The sequence below is a fragment of the Taudactylus pleione genome, unplaced genomic scaffold (assembly GCF_031769625.1).
Source record: "Taudactylus pleione unplaced genomic scaffold, aTauple2 ptg000326l, whole genome shotgun sequence".
Lineage (NCBI taxonomy): Eukaryota > Metazoa > Chordata > Amphibia > Anura > Myobatrachidae > Taudactylus > Taudactylus pleione.
Window position 1 is genome coordinate 2,696,493 of NW_028284727.1, and position 25,203 is coordinate 2,721,695.

Sequence of the window (25,203 nt, forward strand, 5' to 3'; positions counted from 1 at the left end):
GGCGCCACGTCGAGCTGCCCACGAAGGACCCACAGACCTAGTGGAAGAGCTTTAATAGAGGATGAAACAGGAAGACCTGTGAATCCATCCTGCCAAAGTTAGCGTAGTGGCAGGCCAACCCTTTTTATGGAAACCAGAAAGGACAAAACCGAGAGTCTGATTTCCTAAATGGACTGGTACGGTCAACTTAAATTCTTAGCGCCCGTACTACAGCCAAATAGGCCTCACCAGCAGACAGGACTGGGGAAGTAAAGGCAAGCACTGCCCTGTTCCTAGGAAAGATGAGAAAAAGGGAGGTCTACATGACCGAGCCTCCCATTCTGAGATCCTACTGGCCAAATTAAGAGCCAGAAGGAATACAGTCCTAGCCGTAAGCCATTTGAAATCCACTGAGCCCAGTGGATCAAATGGCGGTCCTCAGAGAGCCCTAAGGACCACAGCCAAATCCCAAGGAGCCACAGGTGGAACAAAGGGATGCTGAATATAACGTACACCCTGCACAAAGGTGCGGACATCAGGAAGAGTAGCAATCCTACACTGAAACCATACTAACAGGGCAGGAACCTGCACCTTCAGGTAAGCAAGGCGAAGACAGTTATCTAAGCCCACCTGTAGGAAAGCCAACCTCTGGATATCCGGAATACCCGAGGAGCCTAGCCTCTAGGGCGACACCTGAAAGAAAGTATACCATACCTAATGGTAAATTCTTGCAGATAAAAACTTCCGAGCTCTTAGCATGGACAGAGCCCCTGTTAACTATAGAGCTGGAAAAACTCCTAGACCTTAATAGGGCAGTCTCCACCGCCACACCGTCAAGGACAGACAACCCAGGTCTGGGTATCAGCCAGGATCCTGAGACAACAGGTCCGGGCGTAGAGGCAACAGCTTCGGAGTGTTAACTGAGAGGCTCCGAAGATCTGAGTAATAGTGCCATCTGGCCTACGCTGGAGCTATCAGCAGGAGCGTGCCTCCTTCTTGCTATTACTGGAGGAAGAAGGGATAACGGAGGGACGAGGTACACAACTTGGAAGGTCCACTGGACCTACCTACGTCTATCAGAAGAGTCTCATCTCTGAAAGGCTCCACTTGTTCACCAGAAGATTGAACACCTCCTGATAAAGAGGACATTTCCCTGAATGCACGTCTTGACGACTGAGAAAGCCTCCTTTCCATCTGAGGATTCCTGAATGAACACTGCCGATGACGGCAGGGATATAGCCTTCCACCCAAGCCAGAATTCGGGACACCACTGTTAGTGTCGCCTGACTTCGGGAACCTCCTAGGTGGTTTACATAAGCCATCATGATGGCGTTGTCAGACTGTACCTGTACGGTATTTCCGTGGAGGACCTGTCCTGCATGCTGGAGAACCTTGAATACTGCTCAGAGTTCTCAGATGTTTATGGGAAGCACAAAAACTACTGGTGTCCACCTGCCCTGGAACAAGTGTGGACCCGTCACTGCTTCCCAGCCACGGATACTGGCGTCCGTCGTCAGAAGGACCCTGTCCGCAATCCCAAAGGGGGTGTCCCTTGTTTAGGTGAGCTTTCTGCAGCCACCAGGCCAGAGAGAGACAAACCTCCGGGGAAAGCCTATTGACTTTATCCTAAGGGGCAACCCATCCCATCCGGAGAGGATCAAGTTCTTTAGAGTGAAGCTGGGTACTCTCCACCATGTCGAACAGCGACATCCTGGAACCCAGGAACCACATTGCCAAGTGAATAGACACTCGGCGACTCTGCAGGCAACTGCGTACCTTTGCCTGTAATGCAGAGATCTTTTCCTCAACCACAAAGATCCTCAGATGTTGGGATATGGAGCATCCTCTGTGAAGAATCAGAGAGGACCATTTCCAGTTTATCAGTCAGCCCTAACGTAGCAACACAGATATTGTCCGTTGCATATGGCACTGAAGTATCTCTGGAGACCGTGGTAACAAAAGGAGGTCACTCGTATAGGGTAACAAGCGGACCCCCTGCATCCGCAGGTGGGCTGCCATAACTACCATGACCCTGGTAAACCGTGAGGCGCGGAGGCCAGACCAAGGGGCAATGCCAGAAACTGGAAATGCTTATCGACCACTGCAAACCTGAGGTGTGACACTGGTGTGCTAAGAAAAGAGGGATATTCAGGTAGTCACCCTGAATATATCCAACGACACCACAAAATTCCCAGGCTCCACTGAATGATGGAATGCAGGGTCCCCCTCCCGAACCGAGGAACCCTTAAGAATTTGTTGAAGGATTCGAGGTTGAGAATGTCCTGGTAAGACCCATTGGGTGTCTGTACCAGAAAGAGGATGGAGTAATACCTCGTTCCCCCTTTGGGGCAACGGAGTAGGTACTATAACTCCTGCCTGGAGCATAGAGTGTAACACCCTCAAAAATTACAGGGCCTTGTCCTGAATTGACAGAAGACCTGTAACGAAAAACCGTCTGGGAGGCTTTTACCGGGAGGAGAGGACATACCTTCAAGAAAATACTTCTCTTACCCCAGTGTCCGTGGTGGTCAGACACCAGCACTGGATGAACTGGAGAAGCCGGCCTCCAACTCTGGGGGCTCCCGAGAGGAGGCCCGTCCCGTGAGGCTGAAGGCTTATAGTCCAACTTGGGAGTAGGACGTCTTGTACTCCAAGCCTGTTCTTATGGCTGAGCAGATTTCCTGGCTACTGACTGTCTTGGAAAGCTGTATTTTAGACTTACCCTGGCCTCACAGGGCCGAAAAGACAAAGCCCCAGACCCTGGTGGGACTGTAGCCGATGGTAGACACGCAGACGTAGCTGCTGCCTGCAGGGCCACAATTGCGTCCAGACAAGGGCCAAACAGGACTTGTCCCGTAAAAGGCAAAGCATTCCAAATGGAATCTGCGTCCGCTTTCCAAGAGCGCAACCACAGGGAGCGGCAAGCCGCTACTGCTGCCGAGGAGATTCTGGAAAGGAGTAGGCTATATGTAAGACCGTCTCATTATGAACGTGGCAAAGTCTCTGAGAATTTGCCACTATCCACCTGCTCTGCTGGAGAGTCAGTGTGCAGAGATCCAGTTACCTACTCAGTGTTCCATGGCTCTGGCCCCCCAGCACACGGCCATAGCCGGCCTGGAAGCCCCTCCAGCAAGGGAATATTGGATTTTAGATATATTTGCACCTTGCAATCTGGAACCTCCTTCAAAGAGGACCTGGAGGGCATGGGCAACGTAGCACTCCTCACTAGGCGTGTAACATGAGAATCTACCCGTAAAGGTAACTCCCAATCGGAAATGTAATTATCCGCAAAAGGGGTATGCAAAAGGTCAACCGTTTTTGAGGCTGGAACCGCTTACCCGGATTTTCCACGCCTCCTCTAAATGATCCACCTGACCAGATAGAGGAATTACAGTGGCAACACCCTTATCCTTAAAGAAGGCATATTTGGATTTAGCCACGGGGGATATGTAATAACCAAAGCCGCACGGACTGCCCGTAGAAGGCCAGGTATATAGACTTTAGACCCAGACTACGCCTCCTTTGCACTAAGGGGCTCGTGTCTGAAAAAGTCAATAATGTCACCGTCATCAGACGTCATGTCTTTACCCGTCTGAGACCCGAAAGGCCGTTTAGAAGGCCGAAATGGTGACTCCCCCTGTAAAACGTCCATCAGGTGCTATACCATCTGGACAATAAATTCACCCACACAGGCTCCTGCGAGACCTGGGGGGGCGAAAAACAGGATACACTGGGGTACCATCAACTGTCCAGGGACCCCTGCATGTGATGAGACCACTACAGGCTGCGATAACCCCTATGGGGAAACGCAGGGGGCGTTGCCCACAAAGGCTGTAAGCATCTTAGCCAGCCGAGGGCGGTCCCCTTTTTTGTGCAGGCACAGTGACAGAAATGGGGCGTGATATATAATACAACATGCCCTCCATAAACCCTCAGCGTCTACATATCCCTCCGCTAACTGCACATGATATCAGTACATTATAGCTGGAAGAGGATATCCTCGTTCACTTTCCGGCATGAGGAGTGTGAACGGAGCGTATGTGACCTCCCACACAGAAAAACCACGTTTACTGTGAGGTAATAAACACCCTGCAACACCGCACCACAAGGGCTGTAGCAGAAGAACAGGGATAGGAAAAGGCTGACAGTCAGAAATGAAAGTACAGGCAAACAGCGCTAGCATTTAAGTCACATACAATGCACAGATAACATCCTGCATTACAAGCACTGCGATCAACTACACAGACCAGAGCCTGGTAGGAAACAGTGCTGCATACACTGACCTTAATTGAAGGAGAGGTATGCGGGGGACCCGGACCGCAATGGCATCTGTATCAGCTTCCAGCAGCGTTTGCCATCCCCAGCACATGTAGTGAGAAAATGGCCACCGAGGAGCAGAGAGAAGGCAGGGCCCGGGGGAGGAGGGCTGACACAGCCCGCTCAGACCGCTGTGGAATGGCACTGTGCAGGGGGGGAGACGCCGGCTGTGAGACAGGGAAGGCGTTCTCCCCTGGCATGCTATTAAACCCTGGGACGCCGCGCTGTACCGCACATGCTGCGGCCCGCTGTCCCTGGTGGTCTAGTGGAAGGCGCAGGATCAGTACCTGGCCCCACGCGCAGCCGGTCCCCAGGGAGCCCCCTGCCTGGGGACCAAACAGGACTGTGTTACCGGCGGGTGCCCACCGCGGGACCCCGCCGCTTACCTTGTTCCCCGTGCATCCGGCCACAGTCCAGGTAGCCGGGGATCACCGCTAGCTGTGACCCCAGCTACCTATCAGCATCCCCGGATCGGTACCGGCGTTCTGGTACCGGCGGGGTGTAGGAGTGACAGCATGGACGTCAATACTGACTGTCCTATGCTGGAGCACTCTAGTTGTGCAGCCACAGCTGCGAAGAAATATTCAGGGGCCTTAAAAAGACCCCCCTCTGTACGGTGCGACTGGTCCGGCCAGGCACCTACGAAAACTGAGTGGCCTGAGGCTCGGTGGCGGGGTATAGGAGAGGGACCCCAGTGCATCCTGGGAGGCTGAAAATTTAACTCTGTGGTGCCTGGATGTCTGCCGCCATCGCCTATACCCCAAGGTATCCTGTGGATACCCTATGGACCCTGAAGTAGAAATACATATTTTCTATTGAAATATAGAGAACATTTCAACACAATACCTTAAAATAACTCATGTTGTTTTCATGGTATTAGAGTACACTTTGTTACTTCGGATGCATGGCATGTTCAAGTTACAGTAACTGTGCTTTAGACAAACTATTCTTTTTACATCAAATCAAGACTCACTTCCTTTTCAGGATACAATAGGTCAAACAGCTTCATGACTGGCAGAAAGTCCGCTAAAGGATTCTTCTGTATGCTTCCAGAGATGAATTGCAGCAGAACCCACATGAGATGGTCTCTGCCCTTAATAAGACCCCGACCTGCAAGCTGTAGAATGTGTGTTAGTGGCAGACTACAATCTGACCAACATTTAAAAGCATACGTATTTTTCTTTTTTTACAGGTAATTAATTACATGTTATTTTGGTGCATGTGCTTCTTATTGTATAATACATGTACTTCAATTTATAAATGAATATATTTTAAGATATAGGATACTTTCTTATGTGTCATAGCACAAAGCTACCTTCTAAGTTGCTGTTTCTGCAGATCACCCTTATGCATGGTGTTACAGTAGAGGTTTGTATGTAACATTGGTAACACAGGACTGCTGTGCAGATCAACTATGATATAGCAAAGTGCTTACTAATATATAATGCAGATAGAATGGGAATGCCATGGTTAGGTTGTTGTCTCAGTGCCTTGGTGGGAATCAAACCCAAATTCTCAGTTATATATGTGTGGGGTTTGTATGTTCTCTTAGCTTTTGCTTGGGTTTCCTCTGGGCGTTCTAGTTTCCTCCCACAATCCAAAAACATACAGGCAGGTTAACTGACTTCTGGCAAGAAATTAAACCAAGTGTGAGTGTATGCTCCCCTGGGGCTGGGACTGATGTGGATGACTACATAGTCTCTGTAAAGCACTACAGAATGTGTGCGCGCTATATAAATAACGGATAATAAATAAAAATAGAAAAATAAATGGCTAGCCACCAGCAAAAAACTATTTCACACAAATGTCCATATGAAAACAGGAACTGGGTAAAAATAACAGAAAAGTAAAACCTGCAATTTTTTTTCTATGTTAACCTTGGAAAACTAATAGTGATGTTACAGTGATAGAAATGGTGGAAATGGCTGAATACCTTTTGGTGAAGAGACAAGACCATATGTGGAAAACTGGCAAACTGAAAAAGCACAAAAAAAATGAGTTGGCTTGAGAGATGCTGCCATAACAACTGGCTGGTTCCACCGTCGTCAAACTTCTCCTCCGACTCAGAGCGCTCCATGGCATAGACCACCAGATCCACCAGCTGGTCCTCCAGCACAGGGCATCTCTGCTTGTACTGTAAAGTAGAAAACAGTATTCCAAATGTCCTAAACTTCAGATGGTGTAAATGCACACAATACAGGTGGCCAAGCCAGGTCAAAAAGCATGAAATGAATTACAGATGGAAAGGATAATGAAAGCTGAATCCAAAAATGGCAGGAGTATGGATGTATATTATGTATAGTATATCTTTAAATAGAATTATTAATCTCTTCACTATCACAAATTTAACATTGTTCGCAGCTTACTTGAAAATATCAACATGCTTATTATTTAGTTTTATGTTTTTGGGACTATTGAGATTGATCAAATTCTCAGACAAAAATTTAGTGCAATGATTATTATCTAGACAGTAATTTGTTATTGCAGGAAGATGCTAAATGCTTAACAAAAGGGATTTTAATTCCACTGAAACGCTTTCAATTTTGATAGCTTAGAACAATTCTATTTTTCTAAGTGAATGCATTTTACAAGCATAATTGCAACTCATCACACAGCTGACACTTCTAAATGCTACTTAGCTATCTGATATTGAGCTCCTGTCACCAAAATTCAGCTTTCATTTAATTTATCACACAGAGGGAAAAAAAAGGAAACCAAAATAGAATTGCAGTGTCCCTTTCTGAAGGCAAAATCAAAAGTATATATTTTTTGCAGAAAAATATATACAAAACCAACAAAAATCCATAAAAAAAAAAAATGAAAGGCCATCGTTAATCATTTTAATAATTACATAATGGCAACTGCCCACCTAAGGTAGCTTTTGTATTGATGAAAGAATATGTACAGAGAACATTTACTTCCTTTTGCCATAAAAAAAGGGATGAGGAATGTGTACAATCAACATCAACCTGACATGCTCTTTGCCAGCAGAGAAACAATTTGAAAATAAAAGACCACCACCACTTTGGTAAGACATGCCGTGACAAAGAGTGACATGTAGTCTCTATAGAGCGCCCTGGAATGCCATCTATCGATCACGAGAGGTCCTATATATAGCTATATGGTAATAATCAACCTGTGGCTCTGAAGCCACATGCAGTTCTTTCAAAACCTGTATCTGGCTCCAAATGGATATATAAGAAAAAGCCATGCATCTTCACTAATGGTGTAAATAAACCAGGGGTGTCCAACATGCAGTCCTCCAGCTGTTGTGGAACTACACATCCCAGCATGCACTGCCACATTTGCGCTATTACGGCGTGCTGAAACTGTCAATGCATGCTGGGATGTGTAGTTCCACATCATACGGAGGACCGCATGTTGAATACCCCTGGTGTAAACAATGCTGGAATACAGCTTCCAATGTCAACTGCAGATACAGAACACTAATGGTCCACATTTTTGAATGACTGCATTGATTACAAATTTTATGTTGTTTATCTGTCCCTTTTTTAGAACTATGGCATTAAGGTTAACTTTGAAAATAGATATAAGACTATTGGGGGGGGAGATGTATTAAGCCGTCTAAAGAGTGGATAAGTGGAGAAGTTGCCCATAGCAACCAATCAGCTTCTACCCATTATTTTATATAATTAAATTGATAAATGAAAGCTAGCAGCCTATTGGTTGCAACATCTCCACTTTTCCATGCTTTAGAAGGATTAATACTACATATCCCCTTAGTGTTAAATGTTAATAAAATGGGCTATCTTGGGCTATCCTATTCAGCAAATACTAAAAAGACCACATTTAGTCCACACGCCAATGGTAAAAGTAACCATTGGTTAGCTAATCTACAGTATCCACTAGAGCAGAGATTCCCAAACTCTGCCATTACAGACCAGTTTTTAAGGCTATCCATGCTTGAGTACTGATCGTTAATTAGTACCTCAGTCAATTTTGATTTAAGTCACCTGTGCTCAAGAATAGATATCCTTAAAACCTGAACTGTAATGGCAGAGTTTGGGAACTTCTATACTAGAGTGTATTTAATACAATTTTGAATCCAGTTCTCTAGCTTGTGTAGGGCCAGAAATTCACAGTATTAGGTCACTGACCAGCCCCAAACGATGCGTCACAAATACCTGACCGAATTGTGTTTACACCAGGCTTGCCTACCCTCCCGATTTGGCCGGGAGCCTCCCCCAGAAAGGCAGGCAAGCCTCCCAAAAGCATGCGACCCTCCCGACCTCCCCCCAGAAAAAACTAGAAACCCCCGCAGCAGGGGGGCCGGTGACGTGACTCAGCGCGAATCGCGTCATCGTGACCTCGTCCCCTGCTTCACAATGCCGAAAATAACGGCATTGTGAAGAGGGGGCGGGGCCACGATGATGCAATCATGCGGCCCCGCCCCCTTGTGACGTCAATGGCCGCCCCCAATGTGACGTCAATGGCCGGCCCCGCCCCCCGCTGTTAGCCGACAATCAGCTACCTCCCGAAAGGCTGGAGCTGATTGTCGGCAAGTATGGTTTACACCAGTCACGGCAGCTAAATGGCTTACCACCGCCAGATAACGTAATACTACAATGGCAGCCACAATTTTGTAATGACCAATTAATTTTTCGGATGGCTGCAGTTTAGGTTCATAACGGTATGCCAAGCTGTATTAAAAGCATGGTAGTCAAAGTAATATTTTGCTATGCACATTTAGGCTTAGGATTAGTTAAAAAAAATAAAAATAAAAATCTAGTAAGAGAAAGTTAAAATTATTGATCCTCAGACAAATACTGGAGACTGCTTGTGACCCTTATGATGACAAAACTTGAAAACTAGCACAGGTAAACCATTATCCAAGACAAACAAATACTTGTAAAAAGAAAAAAATTCACAACACAGCACGACAAAATCAATGTTATCTAGCATGCAAAATCCAGTGTACAGGGCTTGAAATTAACTGGTCCTATGCATCTAGAGTAAGTAAATGTTTGCTAAATAAACTTGAAAAGTTTCCCTGAAAACACACTTGTATAGGTTTTTAAATAGAGCAAATATAGAAATTAACCAGAATAGCAACACATGATGTTTTCAGCAATTCCAGCTATACATTCCATTATGGAATACATTTAAAAAGGATAGTGTCACACAAAAGAGCATGATAGGTTTTTGGAGGATACACATGCATAAAGACTAATGGGAACAACATGATAAGCTGTACACACACACATATACAAAAGGACAATAGCTGACTAACTTGCTAATCATCTTGACTGAAAGATGACTGATATATAGGTGGTCACCGTAGAAGCCCAGCAAAGAGTGAATTATAGTTCACTGAAGCTCTAAAAACTCTGGTCAGAGCTTAACTACAAGATAGGAGTTTTACTGAATGTATGACTGTACACGTCAAATAAGCTCAATGTGGGGCTGATGCAGAACTGTAAGCAAGTGCACCGTAAGTTCCCTCAAATTGCACAGATAATAAATCTGTAAACAGGAGTATTTATGCCCACCTAGACATGCCCTCACTGAGCTTAGCTCCTATGTATTGCTGCCAATGAACAGAAGAGATGTGTTATTTCTAAAGTACAGATTAAGAAAGAAAAATATATAATGAATGTTGCCCAGCTTATGTCTTTGTAAGAAACAAGAATCTCAGGAAACAATTCAAAAACAACCACCTCTAAATTTAACAAACTAATTTCATCAAAAGAAAAACATTCAACACAATACAAAGCTATAACGAACACTTAAAACAAACTACTGAAATTGTAGATGACATTTGCTGTAATGCAGGACACAAATATGTATGGAACAGGTTCTCCCATCATAGTATGTAATACCACATGAGTTATGTGCATTTGAAGTCTGCAAAATCATTCTACACATTTAATATAACTAAAGGTGCGTACATACAGTATGATATCCATGAACGATAGCCTTCAACGATATATAGTTCATTTTTATTCACTGAACGAGCAACGATGCGCGTTCCCGCATGAACGATAACTATGATCATCTGTTCATGCAGGCCAACTTGCACGATATTGTCAACTTTGCCTATTCAGAGATGTGGCAGGATGACTTCACTCAAAGACGTCTTTCAAAGATCTCTTTAGATGCATACACACTAGACTATTCGCTCCATGAGCAATATCGTCTAGTGTGTTACCAGCAGGGGTGTGCTCAATGTCGTTAACGACATTGAGCAGACACATGGAACAATATCGTTCAGTGCCGGGCACCCTTCCTCATCCCCGAACATGCAACAACGACAACAACCTACGGGAGCGCACATAGTTATTAATCGTTTTAGCGTACACACTGGCAGATATAGTGAACGACTGAACGATAACGTTCAAAATATCAGCAAGTGTGTACGCACCTTTAGAAAGATATATTTCAAGTCGGTGGTACAGATCGTACCGTGTGTATGCAGCTACAGAGTTAGATTGTCTCGCTCCACCTATACCTCTCTCATAAAGAAGCAGGGTAGGAAATACCATCCTTATTTCTATTCTCTAATGCGATATGCCAGTCTGATGTAATTGAACCTTGTAAGGCTTATTATTAAATATCACTTTTTGGATATCCATTGCAGTAAGTGTACAATTTAAAATGAATCTCCCCATCCCTTCTCGGAGAATTATTAGACTACTGAATCAAAATGTCATGACCCATTAACCAGCAGTGCACCGTGCAGACAAATAAAAAGCATAAAAAGAAGTTTACAGGAAATATATTTGGGGAATAGAAATAATAGAGATATAGTGGATAGAGAGAAATTATGAATACATTGTAAGCAATAGAAAGGAGTAAAAGCTTTACACAAAGTATTAAAGAAAATGGTCACACTCAAAAACAAAATAACCAACATGGTTAAAATATATATAATTTGTCCATGAATAGTGAAATTAGTTTATACATGCAAACCACATAAAAGCATAACAGTGTAAATGAAGAGACTTGAAAAGTTTCAGCCAACTACACACTATAAATGTATGTCAGCTTCCAATCTGGAACTGTCTTTGCACATCTTTATGTAACTTAATAAACCAACAGAAAAAATGAGGAAACTCTGGTATAATTATAACCAGTTAGCACTGGGTTTAGGATTACACTGAAAGAATAATAGAAATCAAGGTTAACAACTGTACACATGAAATTGGTATGTTGTGGTATTGCCAATTTCAAGCCCTGACCAGGTTTGTGTGTTTGCCAAGTGGGGATCAGTGGCTATGAAGCAGTCAGCAGTACTGTTAATTACCATACAAGAAGAAGGTTGTGAACATACCTGAGCAATGTTCAAGGTCTAGAGCATTGGAGGATGGGCAGGACAAGACAGAACGAAAATAAAGGAAGAAAAAGAAAAGACAAAACAGTGACTATGAGGCCTGCCTCAAGACGCCTAGTCAGAGAATACCCACCAATGGGATCTGCAAGGGTTAAGTGAAATTAGTTTTTAGTTTGTGCTCGCTGTTAGAAAACCATTACAAATATTTAAGGAAATAGTTTTTGTGCGTATGCTGGCAAAGGACTCTCTTGAGACTGGCCTTATAGGGAGGGGAAAGCAATGCAAAACAAAAAGACAATTTTCTCAAATAACTACTGCACTTTGAACCCCCAAGCAGTAAGTCAGGAAGAGAACTTTATTTAAGAACCCACAAGATATTAAAATAAATATAAAAGGGACTATGATCAATACTGTTTTGTTCATTCTGGTATAGCAAAGGAAAAAAAAGTAAAAAGGGAAGAACAGAATTTATAAAGAAAGGCCTATGTGCATAGTAATACCTGCTTGTTTAGACCTAACATATTGCACACCATATCCCGGGAGTAAGGTTGCTCCAGGACATATCTCAACAGAGCAGTCTGTGGTTCAAATAAATCCTAAAAGAAAAGAAAAATTGTCAAAAGTCAATACAGAAAAGAAAAATGATAACGGTCATATAAATACCATTTGAACAAAGAGGTTTTAGAAAAGGAATGGTCCATGTAAAGTGTTTCACAAACCAGCATATCACAGGTACACACAAGACGATGTACCCCTCATGTCGCTCTCGATCCACGGGATCGGATGACATATCGTCTAGCATATACCCAGCTTTAGCCTTGATGTTGTGTAAACCTGTGTGATCACCCATTTCACTGGCAAATAAATTGATCCAACATATTTACAACGCAACCACTCTGCAAATAGCCACAGATTGCAAAATAATATGAGATATGGTAAGAACTTACCTTTGTTATCTCTATTTCTACGAAGTCCATAGGGTTCCACAGGATATATAACATATGCCACATATTAGATTTTGGGTGGGTTAGATTTTTTTTCTACATCAGGGTCCATAGGGTATCCACAGGATACCTTGGGGTATAGGCGATGACGTCAGGCATCGGGCACCATAAAGTTAAGCTTTCAGCCTCCCAGGATGCACTAGGGTCCCCCTCCTATACCCCGCCCCCGAGCCAAGGCATCACAGTTACGTACCAAGCCATAGGCCGGAGGAGGAGAAGGAAGAGAGAAAAAAGATCTGGACACACAAAAGAATCACATTCTCACCAGAGGGAGACGGAAAAACCGGTGACCAGAGTAAAGCCCATCTGCAGCACAGGTGCGACAGGGCGGGAGTCCTGTGGAACCCTATGGACTTGGTAGAAATAGAGATAACAAAGGTAAGTTCTTACCATATCTCATATTTTCTACATCAGGGTCCACAGGGTATCCACAGGATACCTTGGGGATGTCCCAAAGCAGTATCCTTTAAGGGTGGGGATGCTCCTGTGCTGAAAGGAGAATCCACGGCCCGAAGGAAGCATCCTGAGAGGCAAAGGTGTCAAACGCGTAATACCACACAAAGGTATGGACCGAGGACCATGTGGCAACCTTGCAGATCTGGACTGCAGAGGCACCAAGTCGAGCAGCCCACGAAGGACCCACAGACCTAGTGGAATGAGCCCTCACAGAGGAAGGAACTGGAAGGCCTTCATGAAGATAAGCTTCTGAAATGGCCATACGAATCCAGCCTGCCAAAGTCTGCTTTGAAGCAGGCCAACCCTTTTTACAGAAGCCATAGAGGACAAACAAGGCGTCAGACTTCCTAAACGAAGAAGTGCGGTCCACATAAATCCTTAAGGCCCGCACAACATCCAAAGTGGCCTCACCCACTGAAAGATCAGGTGAGTTAAAAGCCGGCACAACTATTCCTCGTTGATGTGAAAACTGGAAACAACTTTAGGAAGGAAACCAGGACGAGTGCGCAGCACCGCCCTGTTCCTATGAAAAAATCTGAAAAGGGGGTCTACAGGAGATAGCCCCTAAGTCAGAAACACGTCTGGCCGAAGCAATGGCCAGAAGGAAAATTGTTTTAGCTGTCAGCCATTTGAGGTCCACTGAGCCCAGTGATTCAAACGGCGGTCCCTGGAGAGCCCTCAGGACCACAGCTAAATCCCAAAGGTGCCACCGGTGGAACAAAAGGTGGCTGAATTCTGAGAACACCTTGCATAAAGGTGCGCACATCGGGGATTGCAGCAATCCTACGATAGAACCAGACGGACAGGGCAGACACCTGCACCTTCAGAGATCCAAGGCGAAGCCCATGGTCCAGTCCCGCCTGTAGGAAAGCTAACACTCTAGACAGACGGAACTCCCGAGGAGCATAACCTCTCGGCCGACACCACTGGAGGAACGTATGCCACACACGATGGTATATCCTTGCAGAGGATGGCTTCCGAGCCCTTAGCATTGTCTGCACTACAGAGCTGGAAAACCCCCTGGACCTTAACATGGCCGTCTCAACAGCCACGCCGTCAAAGACAGCAGAGTCAGGTCCGGGTGAAGACAAGGACCCTGTGACAGAAGGTCCGGGCGTAACGGCAACCGCAGAGGAATGTCCACGGACAGTCCCTGGAGGTCTGAGAACCAGTGCCTCCGTGGCCACACGGGAGCTATCAACAGGAGCGTCCCTCCTTCCTGTTTGAATTTCCGGATTACCCGTGGAAGGGAAAACGGAGGAAAGGAGGTAAGCAAACCGGAACGTCCACTGGACGGACAGAGCATCTACCAAAGACGCCTTTTCATCTCTTGTGCGAGACCCGTACACCGGCAACTTGTTGTTGTCCAGTGACTCCATGAGGGCGATCTCTGGAAGACCCCACCTGTCCACCAGAAGTTGAAAGACATCCTGGTGCAGAGACCATTCCCCCGAATGAACGTCCTGGCGACTGAGAAAGTCCGCCTCCCAGTTTAGAACTCCCGGGATGAAGACTGCTGATATGGCCGGGAGATTGCGCTCCGCCCAAACCAGGATTCGGGACACCTCTACGAGAGCCACCCGACTTCGGGTTCCTCCTAGCCGATTTATGTAGGCCACAGTGGTGGCGTTGCCCGACTGGACCTGCACGGGGCGACCTTGGAGAACCCGATGTGCCTGCTGGAGAGCATTGAAAACCGCACGGAGCTTCAAGATGTTTATTGGAACCTCTGTTTCCGCCCGAGTCCACCTGCCCTGGAACAAGTGTGGACCCGTGACTGCTCCCCAGCCCCGAAGACTGGCGTCCGTTGTCAACAGGACCCAACTCGCCACCCAGAACGGACGACCCTTGTTGAGATGGGTCGTCTGCAACCACCAGCTAGAGACAGACGAACCTCCGGAGTGAGCACCATGATCTGTGATTTTAGACTCTGAGGCAGTCCATTCCATTTGGACAGGATCAATTGCTGCAGAGGTCTCGAGTGAAACTGGGCATATTCCACCATGTCGAAAACTGACACCATGGAGCCCAGTAACCTCATCGCCGAGTGTAGAGACACACAGCGACTCTGCAGACAACTGCGCACCCTCGACTGCAAGATCTTTTCCCCCGTTACAAAAATCCTCTGCTGACTGGAGTCCAATAAGGCTCCGAGGTGCAGATTCCTCTGAGACGGGATCAGGGTGGACTTCTGCCAGTTTATCAACCAGCCGTGCCGTTGCAGTACCGCAATGGTCAGGTCCAAGTGACGTAGAAGGAGCTCTGGAGATCCTGCCACCAACAGAAGGTCGTCCAAGTACGGTAACATGCGGACTCCCTGCAGCCGCAGGGTAGCCGCCATGACCGCCATAACCTTGGTGAACACACGAGGTGCTGTCGCCAGGCCAAAAGGTAACGCCCGGAACTGAAAGTGGTCGTTGCGGATTGCAAACCAGAGGAACTGTTGATGGCGTAAAAGAATAGGGACATGCAGGTAAGCGTCCTGTATGTCCAACGACACCATGTAATCCCCAGGTTCCAGCGCCAGAATGATGGACCGTAGGGTCTCCATCCGAAACCTCGGCACCCGCAAAGACTTGTTGAGTGCTTTGAGGTTGAGGATCGGACGATACGACCCATTGGGTTTCTGCACCAAAAATAGATTGGAATAGAAACCCTGGCTCCTCTGGGAGAATGGAACAGGCACTATAACACCAGCCTGGAGCATAGTGTGCAAAACCTTCTGCAGTTCCAAGGCTTTGTTCCGGTCTGACGGAAGACCCGTGGTGAAGAATCGAGACAGGGGCCTGTGCCGAAAAGAGAGGGCGTACTCGTGAGAAACCACCTCGAGAACCCAAGTGGTGTCGTGGTAACAGACCAACACTGGGCGAACTGCAGCAGGCGGCCTCCCACTTTGGGATCCCCCAAAGGGAGGCCTGGACCGTCAGGCCGCAGGCTTGTCATCTGGCTTAGGGGCCGGACGTCTGGTACTCCAGGACTGTTTCCGGGGCTTGGCCGATTTTTTGGGGTCAGCCTGTCGGGGAAAGGACTGTGCTTTAGGCCTACCCTGGGCCCTATAAGGACGAAAGGACGACGTACCGGAACCAGAAGGAACTGCAGCAGAAGGGAGACATGCAGATTTGGCTGCCGCCAGCGTAGCTACAATTTTGTCCAGGTCCGGACCAAATAGAACTTCTCCATTAAAAGGCAAAGCTTCCAAACCCTTTTTGGAATCAGAGTCCGCCTTCCAAGATCGCAACCATAATGTGCGACAAGCAGCTACAGCTGCCGAAGAAATCCGAGACGCCAGGGGACTGATATCCAAGGCCGCTTCATTGATATAAGTGGCCGAGTCCCGGAGATTGCCTATCAACTCTGTCTGCTCAGCCGAGCAGTCGGAATCGAAAGACGCCTCCAAATTATCAGCCCAGCGCTCCATAGCTCTGGCTACCCAACAAATGGCCATAGCTGGCCTAGCTGCCCCCACCGCAAGGGAATAAACGGACTTTAGGCAGATCTCCACCTTACGGTCCGTAGCATCCTTCAGGGAAGACATGGAGGGCATGGGCAATGTGGCACTACGGACTAGGCGTGTCACATGAGAATCCACCTGTAGAAGGGATTCCCACTTAGAAAAATAATTATCCGCAAACGGATAAGCCACCGCCTAGCGTCTCTGCGGCTGATACCGTTTGCCAGGCTGTTTCCACGCCTCCTCTAAATGGTCCACTAACTGACCCGACAGAGGAAACAATGTGGCGTCACCCTTAATATCCTTAAAAAAGGCATATTTAGATTTGGACACCGGAGGATCTTCATCCTCAATCACTAAAGCTGTGCGGACTGCCCGAATAAGTCCAGGAATATATACCTTGGACCTAGCGTCCGACTCTTTAGTACGAAGAGGTTCCTGGTCCGAAAGATCCAGAATCTCCCCATCATCAGACGTCACGTCGTCATCCTCATAAGGAGCGGACAGAGACGCCACCGGCTGCTTATGTGGCCGCAACACAGGCTCCCCTTGTAAAACGTCCGACAAGTGCTGTACAGAACTTGTCAGCGAATTAACCCACGCAGGCTCCTGAGAGACCTGAGGAGGGGAAATAGGGAGACTGTGGGGTACCATCAATTGTCTCAGGAAACCCTGCATGGGTGACGACACCACTGACTGCTGGGACAATCCCATCTGTGAGAACGCAGGCTGCGGAGCTAACTGGCCCACCAGGGTTGTAAGCGCTTTGGCGAAACAAACCCAGGGCGGCTCCTGTACCGGTGCCGTAAAAGTAATTGGCCGCGCCAATAAATAACACTGCCGACATAGCCCCTCCGCGCTACCCTCCCCCTCCGCTATTGGTACCTTGCACGTAGTACACAGAAGCTGGAGAGGAAAGTCACTCTCAGACATGATGGTAAGTATGTGACCCCTCTCACTGATACTTGTTAGTATAGTGTGAGACCACCCTGCAATCACCGCACCACAAGGGCTTTAGCAGAAAAGATCAGGGACAGTTGAAATGGCTGACAGAAGAAAATGAAAGTACAGGCAGCAGCGCTAGCAGAAGTCACATACAATGCAAAGAAAATCAATTCCTGCACTATCAGCGCTGATAATCAACTACGCAGACACAGAGCCTGGTAGGACACAGCGCTGCATACACAGACCTGACCAAGCGGAGGAGAGGTATGCGCGATGCCTCCATTCCAAGCTTCCAGCAGCGTTCACCATGTGTTCTCAAAGATGACCACCGAGGAGCATAGAGGAGGCCGGCCTGGGGGAGGAGCGCTGCCACAGGGCCAGTCAGCGTGTGCAGAGAGGGCTGTGTGCAGCGGGGGAGGCGCCGGCTGTGAGACAGGGAAGGAGCGCTCCCCTGGCATGCATTTAACCCCTGGGACGCCGCAGCGCTACCGCTCAGCCGCAGTCCGCTGTCCCAGGGGGGTAGTGGAAGCGCAGGTTAGTACCTGGCTACACGCTGCAGCCAGTCCCCAGGGAGCCCCCTGCCTGAGGACTCTGGACCATGTTCAGCAGGGTCCCACCGCGGGACCCCGCTGCTTACCTTGTTGTCCCCCTTAGATCTGGCCATGGTCCCAAACATCTGGGGTCACCGCTAGCTGTGACCCCAGATGCTTACCAGCATCCCCGGATCGGTACCGGCGTTCTGGTACCGGCGGGGGTGTAGGGAAGACAGCATGGACGTCAGGACTGACTGTCCATGCTGTACTTCCAGATGTGCAGCCACAGCTGCATAGAAGAAAACTTCAGGGGCTCCTCTTAACCCCCTCTAACAGGGGACCCTAGTGCATCCTGGGAGGCTGAAAACTTAACTTTATGGTGCCCGATACCTGACGTCATCGCCTATACCCCAAGGTATCCTGTGGATACCCTATGGACCCTGATGTAGAAAAAAAATCTAACCCACCCAAAATCTAATATGTGGCATATGTTACAAGTCTTCTCCACATAAAGGTTGAGACCTACTAAAAAGGTTTGGAATCCTTGGTACCTGTACACTGGTAGTCCTCTCCTGGCACTATATATTTGCATGTACAAAAAAAGAAAATTAAGGCATTCCAAATAAAGGGCACTCGCGGATTGATATGGTATAAATTCATCCGAAAAATGGAGATTATTAATTTGGAGACCCAAGAAAACATCTAAATTATACTATAACTTTTATTAGTTACTTTTAAAATATAATGCCAGCGAAATAGAGTTAAAAAAAAAAAAAAAGTGTACAAACGTGAACAAACTTTTTTTTAAAAATAGTGTTCACTGTCAATTATCTTCATTTATTATTTCATAATGAAATCTCAGCCCTCCAATATAATGTCTCCTGATAGGATGCTCTTGAAGTTCTTTCCACCAGAGAAATTTTGCAACCCCTATATGTCCTATAATTGGATACATTTTTATTATTAATTCCAGAGTTGTAATCTTTAGACCCTGGTATATTTTTTATTCTTCACCCAAAGCATAAGGTGCCATATCATACAGGGGGATAACACTGACCTATATCATGCTCTTCTTGAATTAATTCAATAATTGTGATCACTTTATATTTATGAGCATCACATATTATCAAGCTCTATATGTATCAGGATATATATGGCTTCACATTTCACACTTTCTAAAATCATTTATGTTTAAATCTGATAATATAGGTATTTAGTGGAATATTAATCCCAACTTCACACGGATATGAGTATATAATTATATGTATATCTCACCTATAAGTCTTTCTATTTGAATAATACTCAGTCTAATGCATTTAAAATATACAGGGTATAAATATTACCATACCCACTTAGGAGGTTTCATATAGATTTTTAAGTATACAGGATGTCACCAGGTATAGTTATACCCTGTATCGCTTTGTGTTTGTTTCATATTCAGTGTTGCTGTACTGTATACATATTTGATACACCATTAGACAGATTCACTCAGATAGTCTGTGTGTGGTTTCCAGAGGACTCCTTTATACATACAGTACATTCTATTGGCCAAAATAATAAGCACCCATATCATACTTGTTATGACTAAATGAGGAGACCATAAAGTGAATAATAATAATTAAAAGTACAGGACACACTAACCACGTTAGCAGGCTGCCTGACATACGTTTCGCTATCACTTAGTCACAGTCAACCCGACCATCGGGTTGACAGGAGTTCTATCTTGGTTCAGCACCAATCAGTGTAGTCATACGTAAGTGACAGTACTCTCAGCCATTCAGCACAGCCTGTCAGCTTTCCCATTGGTTCAGCCACTGGGTTGTATGCAATTGGGAAGAAATAGTAGGCGTCTCTCTGAGACTGACAGGTTATCTGAACAATCTGCTTCTCCTGTCAGCTTCCCTATTGGTTACTTCCCTGTCCTAGTGTAAAGCAGGATGTATATAGAAGAATCGAAGAATAGAAAAGGAGCTACTGAAGATATCAGTGTTTTGATATTCCAGACCTCCAAATTGGCATTCTTTAGTAAATTTGTTGACATCTACAATGTAGAGTTAAGTGACCCATACAGGGTGCAATTTTTTTGCACGATGTATACGATTGCGATCGATCGTAAAGATCAATTGTGCACATCGTGCGTTTCTGGTCATTTACGATGCAGATGCGCGTCCCCGCCGTTGTAGATCTTACTGCAAAACCGTAAGTTTGCTATCTATCTTGTACAATGTGATACATATGCATATGGGGATCGTATGATCGTAACAATCAATCGTACACCATTTTGACCACATCGTATGTAGAATTTCAAGGGAAGAATTTCAAGGGCAATCGTACTACACCTTACCAACTGAAAACCGCACCGTGTATGGGCCGCTTTAGATGTAAGGAAATAAAATCTACTGTTATTCTGCATCCAATATTGCAGATCTGTCCATGATTGCATTCTGGATTTGCAAAATAAATATAAGTCAGGTAAGTTAATGTTACTAATCCACCAGCGACTGCAAATAAAAAGATATAGGTCTACAAAATGCATACCTATCAAAGATGTCATATTATAATTTTCGATACTACCCTAAATCTCAAAACAGTTTATTACATTTGCAATGATCCTAAATTGGACTTAGATTTTTGGTTAATAGGTGGTCCCATTTAAAGGCAAGTAATCCTAAAACAATTATTCATAATCTCTTGACTTTCCAATGTCATATAAAAGAAAGGCAGGGGGGGGTGTAACTCAAAACCATAAAGTGAAATGATCAGTGTCAAACAAATTAAAAATAATAATAAAAATAATAAGAACAATAATAAACAAATTACCAAATCTTAGCTTTCACAAATTATAATTCTGAAATGTATGCTAAAATTAATAAACATTAGGTATATACATATTAACTCCTTATCTAATGTGAAATCAACGTGATGTATTAAAATACATAAGTGTTAATGTAACCTTGTGAAAATGTTTAACAAAGTGAAATATGTGAATACAAAAGAAAACTTTTGAAAATTAGATCTATAATAGTGAGCAGTCACTGACTGTGATATTTAATAAGACAACAAGGTGCCCAAAAATTGATACAAACTGTGAGCAAGTGACAAAAATAACTCATTAAAATATAATATGTGACGTGTATGTGAATAAGACAGATGTGATGGACATCCAATATTCCAATTAAAATAAACATTCATCGCAAGTATATGTTTCACCATTTGAGGATCTTATTAAATTCAGCTATATGGAATAATGGACAAATGATCACAACCCATATTATTGAAGAAATATGTCATAATTTATGTATTCATTGAGCCCTATTGGTTGTAATCCACTCACCAAAATAGTCCAGTGGTTCTCTCTTGGGTGATGTTACCATCTCTTATCCCATGTGTATTTTTGCTATACCAAAATGTTTAGCTGAGTACACACAAAGATATATTGGGCGATCAATTGATTGGCCAATATATCTGGTGCCCGTTGGCCAGTGTGTACCAGCGATACATCTGAACGACGACGTTCACAGACCTATTGCGTTGGTTGTGCTGCCCAGCCGATGGACAGATATCTGTCCACTGGCAAGTGTGTATAGGCATCCAGTCGATCGCCCATACACATGCAGGGGCAGCCGCGGGGAGGAAGGCGTACCCACCTCCCGGCCAGAGGGCCCCATGGCTGCCTGGGAGATGGTCTTTCAGTGTATATTAACGACCATCATCTACAAATATATCTGCAGAACACTCCAACTGCAGATATATCTTTGCAGTGTGTATCCAGCTTTAATCCACTAGGATTTCTAGAAATGTCATTGAAAGGTGAGTTGTCTAAATGTATCCTGATCAGTTTTGGAGTTCCTAATTAAGCAGACATGTTCTAAAATCCGCTGCTTAAGAGGTCTGGTATCTTTTTTTCGCAGGGACACATAATACAGTGTACCACACCGGTTGTTTTATGTAGTCACATATACTGTATTTCTTGCCATATTTGTATCTGAAATCAGTGGTGCGTTGCATGTAACTGTACACATTACATACCCCACACCTAAAGGATCCTTCCATAATTGCGTTCTGTTAGATTTTGTAAAATGGCTGTGGATGAATTTATCCTTTAGATTTATCGTAAGTCTCCAACTAATTGAGGCCCTTGTTCCAAGGATTTTTGCAAGGTCTGGATCGAGCAGTAGTGGGTGCCAATGTTTATTTATGACACCTTGGATAGAATGGCTGGAGATTTTTGCTCTATGTGGAGGTCTAACGATATCAGAATTGTTAGTCTCAATTTTTTTTATGATATAGAAGGGCGTTTCTCTTAACGATTCACTTCACAATGTGCTTTCTTCACAGCTCTTCTACTATACCCCCTTTAAAAAACTCTGTAAGAAAGTACATCTGCCCTGATTTCAAATTGTGAAGGGTCATAAAGAACCATTTCTGAGAACCTGTGCACTAGACAACAGGGGGGGGAGAGGAGTGGGCACTGGTCCAATGTAAATTGCCGCCACAGTACTTTTCCTATGCAAATCCTTGGATATCCTGCCATCCTCGATTTTTTTTTTTTGCATTGTTCTAATTTAAAAAAGTGACCTCAGAATTACTCACTTCGAATGTCAACTTCAGATTCAAATTGTTGTTATTCAGAATTCCGATGAACTCAACAAATGGTCCCCGGGGCCATCCCATAGTATGAGGAGATCATCAATGTATCTCATCCACAGTATGATACATCGTGTATTTGTTTCATGTTCTTCACTGAATACAATGGTCTCCTCCCGCAACCCCAAATAGATGTTAGCATAAGTGGGGGCACAAGCTGCCCCAATAGCTGTGCCCCACACCTGCAATAGAATCATTAAAAACAAATAAGTTTTTGGTGAATACAAAAATTGGCCAAAGTCTGTTACTTCTCCTTTTTACAAGAAAAATTTGAGTATATACCTCTCTCATGCTGGATACTGGTACATAACAATTCTATATTGCATGTAGCGAGTAGAACATCCTTGTCTATATTTCATCCAGTTTGCGTTTAACATCCATCGTGTCCTGTATATATGAGGATAGATTGACAACAACTTTCCTGAAATGTGTCCAGGAATTTAGTGGCCTGCTCAATAAGACCACCAGGTGGTGATTTTTTATTCTTATAATTTCTAGGCAACATATAAAAGTGGGTCATTCGGTCTTCATAATAGTGCCTCTTTGGTAAGCTAACGTCATAATGTTGTCATACAGTCTTTTATAACCCTCCAATGAATTAAGAGACATTTGTAGCAAGTCAGATATTTCAGCTGTTTCATAGATTCTGCCATGTATCAGTCTTCTGCCCAAAGTACAACAAAGTCCCCTATATCAGAGGGTTTAACTACAGTGTCTTACCACAATCGAATGTCCTTAGGGGCCTTATTTTCTTCTTTGGTAAGATTACTTACTGATCTTTGATGTCTAAAATTTCCAACCCATAATTTATCCAGGTCTCTGGAGACTAAGGAACTCATTCAGAGTCGGTCGAAGGGGCCGCACGGTCGCACGCAGCCGATGTTCGCTTTACTGCACATGCGTACAGTTCGCAATGCGCGTGCGCAAACTAGCGGCTATGATCAGAAATTTCTCTCTCCTTCAACACTGCCAGGTCGGTAGTTTGAGTGACAGATTGCGGCGTTTGTGGGTGGAACAGGGGAAGGTGCTTGAAAACGGGGGTGTGGAGATCCGAACGCAGGCGTGCCTAATTATGCGAACAGCGTTTTATGGGAGTGCCTAAATTACAAAGTAGTGTCATGGCACACGTGACATGGGAGGTTTTACACTGAAATGATCGTAGAGCTTAAGAGAGGGTCAGGTCAACCTTTAGCTCTACAACCAGTTCCGATGGTATACAATGCTCGCGATTAATACTTATATAGCCGGAGATGACGTGCTATGCGTACGAGAAGTGGGCGTATTTTTAGCGAACCGACCGCATCCACCCCTTGGTCGGCCAGCTAACGATCCGACCTTAGGGACGCAACATGCGTGTGCATCATTTGCATATCCGGCCCCTTTTACTGTACGACCGTGCGGCCGCTTCGACCGACTCTGAATGAGGTCCTAAGTCCATAAAAGTCCCTGCTACTGAACATATTTGTTGATGGATAGATGGTTCCTTTCTTATTACATACAGGTCTATTATTGGGTTATGGGACAGTGCATCCGAAAAGTATTCACAACGCTTCACTTTTTCCACATTTTGTTATGTTACAGCCTTATTCCAAAATGGAATAAATGTATTTTTGTCCTCAAAATTCTAGACACAACACCCCATAAATGACAACTTCTAAAACGTTTTTTTTTTTTTTATATATATATATTTTTGCAAATTTAATTAAAAAAAAAAAATTCTAACTCAGCTCAGGTGCATCCTGTTTCCACTGATCATCCTTGAGGTGTTCCTACAGCTTAATTGCAGTCCGCCTGTGGTAAATTCAGTTGGACATGATTTTGAAAGGCATACACTTGTCTATATAAGGTCTCACACTTCAGAGCGCAAACCAAGCATGAAGTCCAAGGAATTGTCTGCATTACCAGCGAAAGAGAGGAAGTTGAACAAGCCATTGACCAGGTTATTGCTAAATTCAGTAACAGAGGATACAATTTGAAACTATTACGGCAACAAAAACAAGAGGTGTTACAATTGTCACAAGAAAAATTGCTGAAGACCACCTCTAAGAAAAACGATAATGTATTGACCTGGAAAAATCAATATACAACCTCCAGCCCCGTAATACAACATGCCACTAAAGCACTTTGGCCGATTGTTACATCAGATAAGGACCCGCTCCGGGGACAGTGGCAGGTGGGGAGTTTGACTGGGGCGGTACACCTGTCAAATCGTAACGTAGGTGTCCTAAGGCGAGCTCAGGGAGGACAGAAACCTCCCGTGGAGCAGAAGGGCAGAGACCCATGGCATGTTTTCAAAGAGGCCGCAACCTAAAGGACATGATTATGCACACCGACATCTCTTGATTTAAACCTATGGGACAAAGCACTACCTTCTTACATAAACAACCAGGAATGCTACAAGTGTCTCAAGTGTACCACATGTTGTAATATGATTACAGGCTCGGACTTTTAAAGGACCCACATAGTGGAAAACGATAAAAGATCAAGCATGTAGTAACATGTACTACTCCATTTATAGTATACATAATTGTGTCCTTGCGGCATGTATTACGTGGGCAAAACGATGAGAACTATGCAAGA

The 25,203-nt window shown here is 44.9% G+C and overlaps 1 protein-coding gene across 2 annotated transcripts in view; it reads right to left on the reverse strand.

The window, feature by feature from the left end:
- Positions 1 to 25,203, reverse strand: part of MED23 (mediator complex subunit 23) — a 168,309-nt gene that overhangs the window by 95,465 nt on the left and 47,641 nt on the right. The window contains exons 10-13 of one of the 2 annotated variants that reach the window (XM_088443094.1): positions 12,088 to 12,183; positions 11,588 to 11,605; positions 6,230 to 6,430; positions 5,270 to 5,413 (exon numbers count right to left, since the gene is read on the reverse strand). In XM_088443094.1, the coding sequence (XP_088299220.1) occupies positions 5,270 to 5,413; positions 6,230 to 6,430; positions 11,588 to 11,605; positions 12,088 to 12,183 (459 nt within the window). The remainder of the gene's footprint in view (positions 1 to 5,269; positions 5,414 to 6,229; positions 6,431 to 11,587; positions 11,606 to 12,087; positions 12,184 to 25,203) is intronic. The other variant, XM_088443095.1, reaches the window with a different exon arrangement.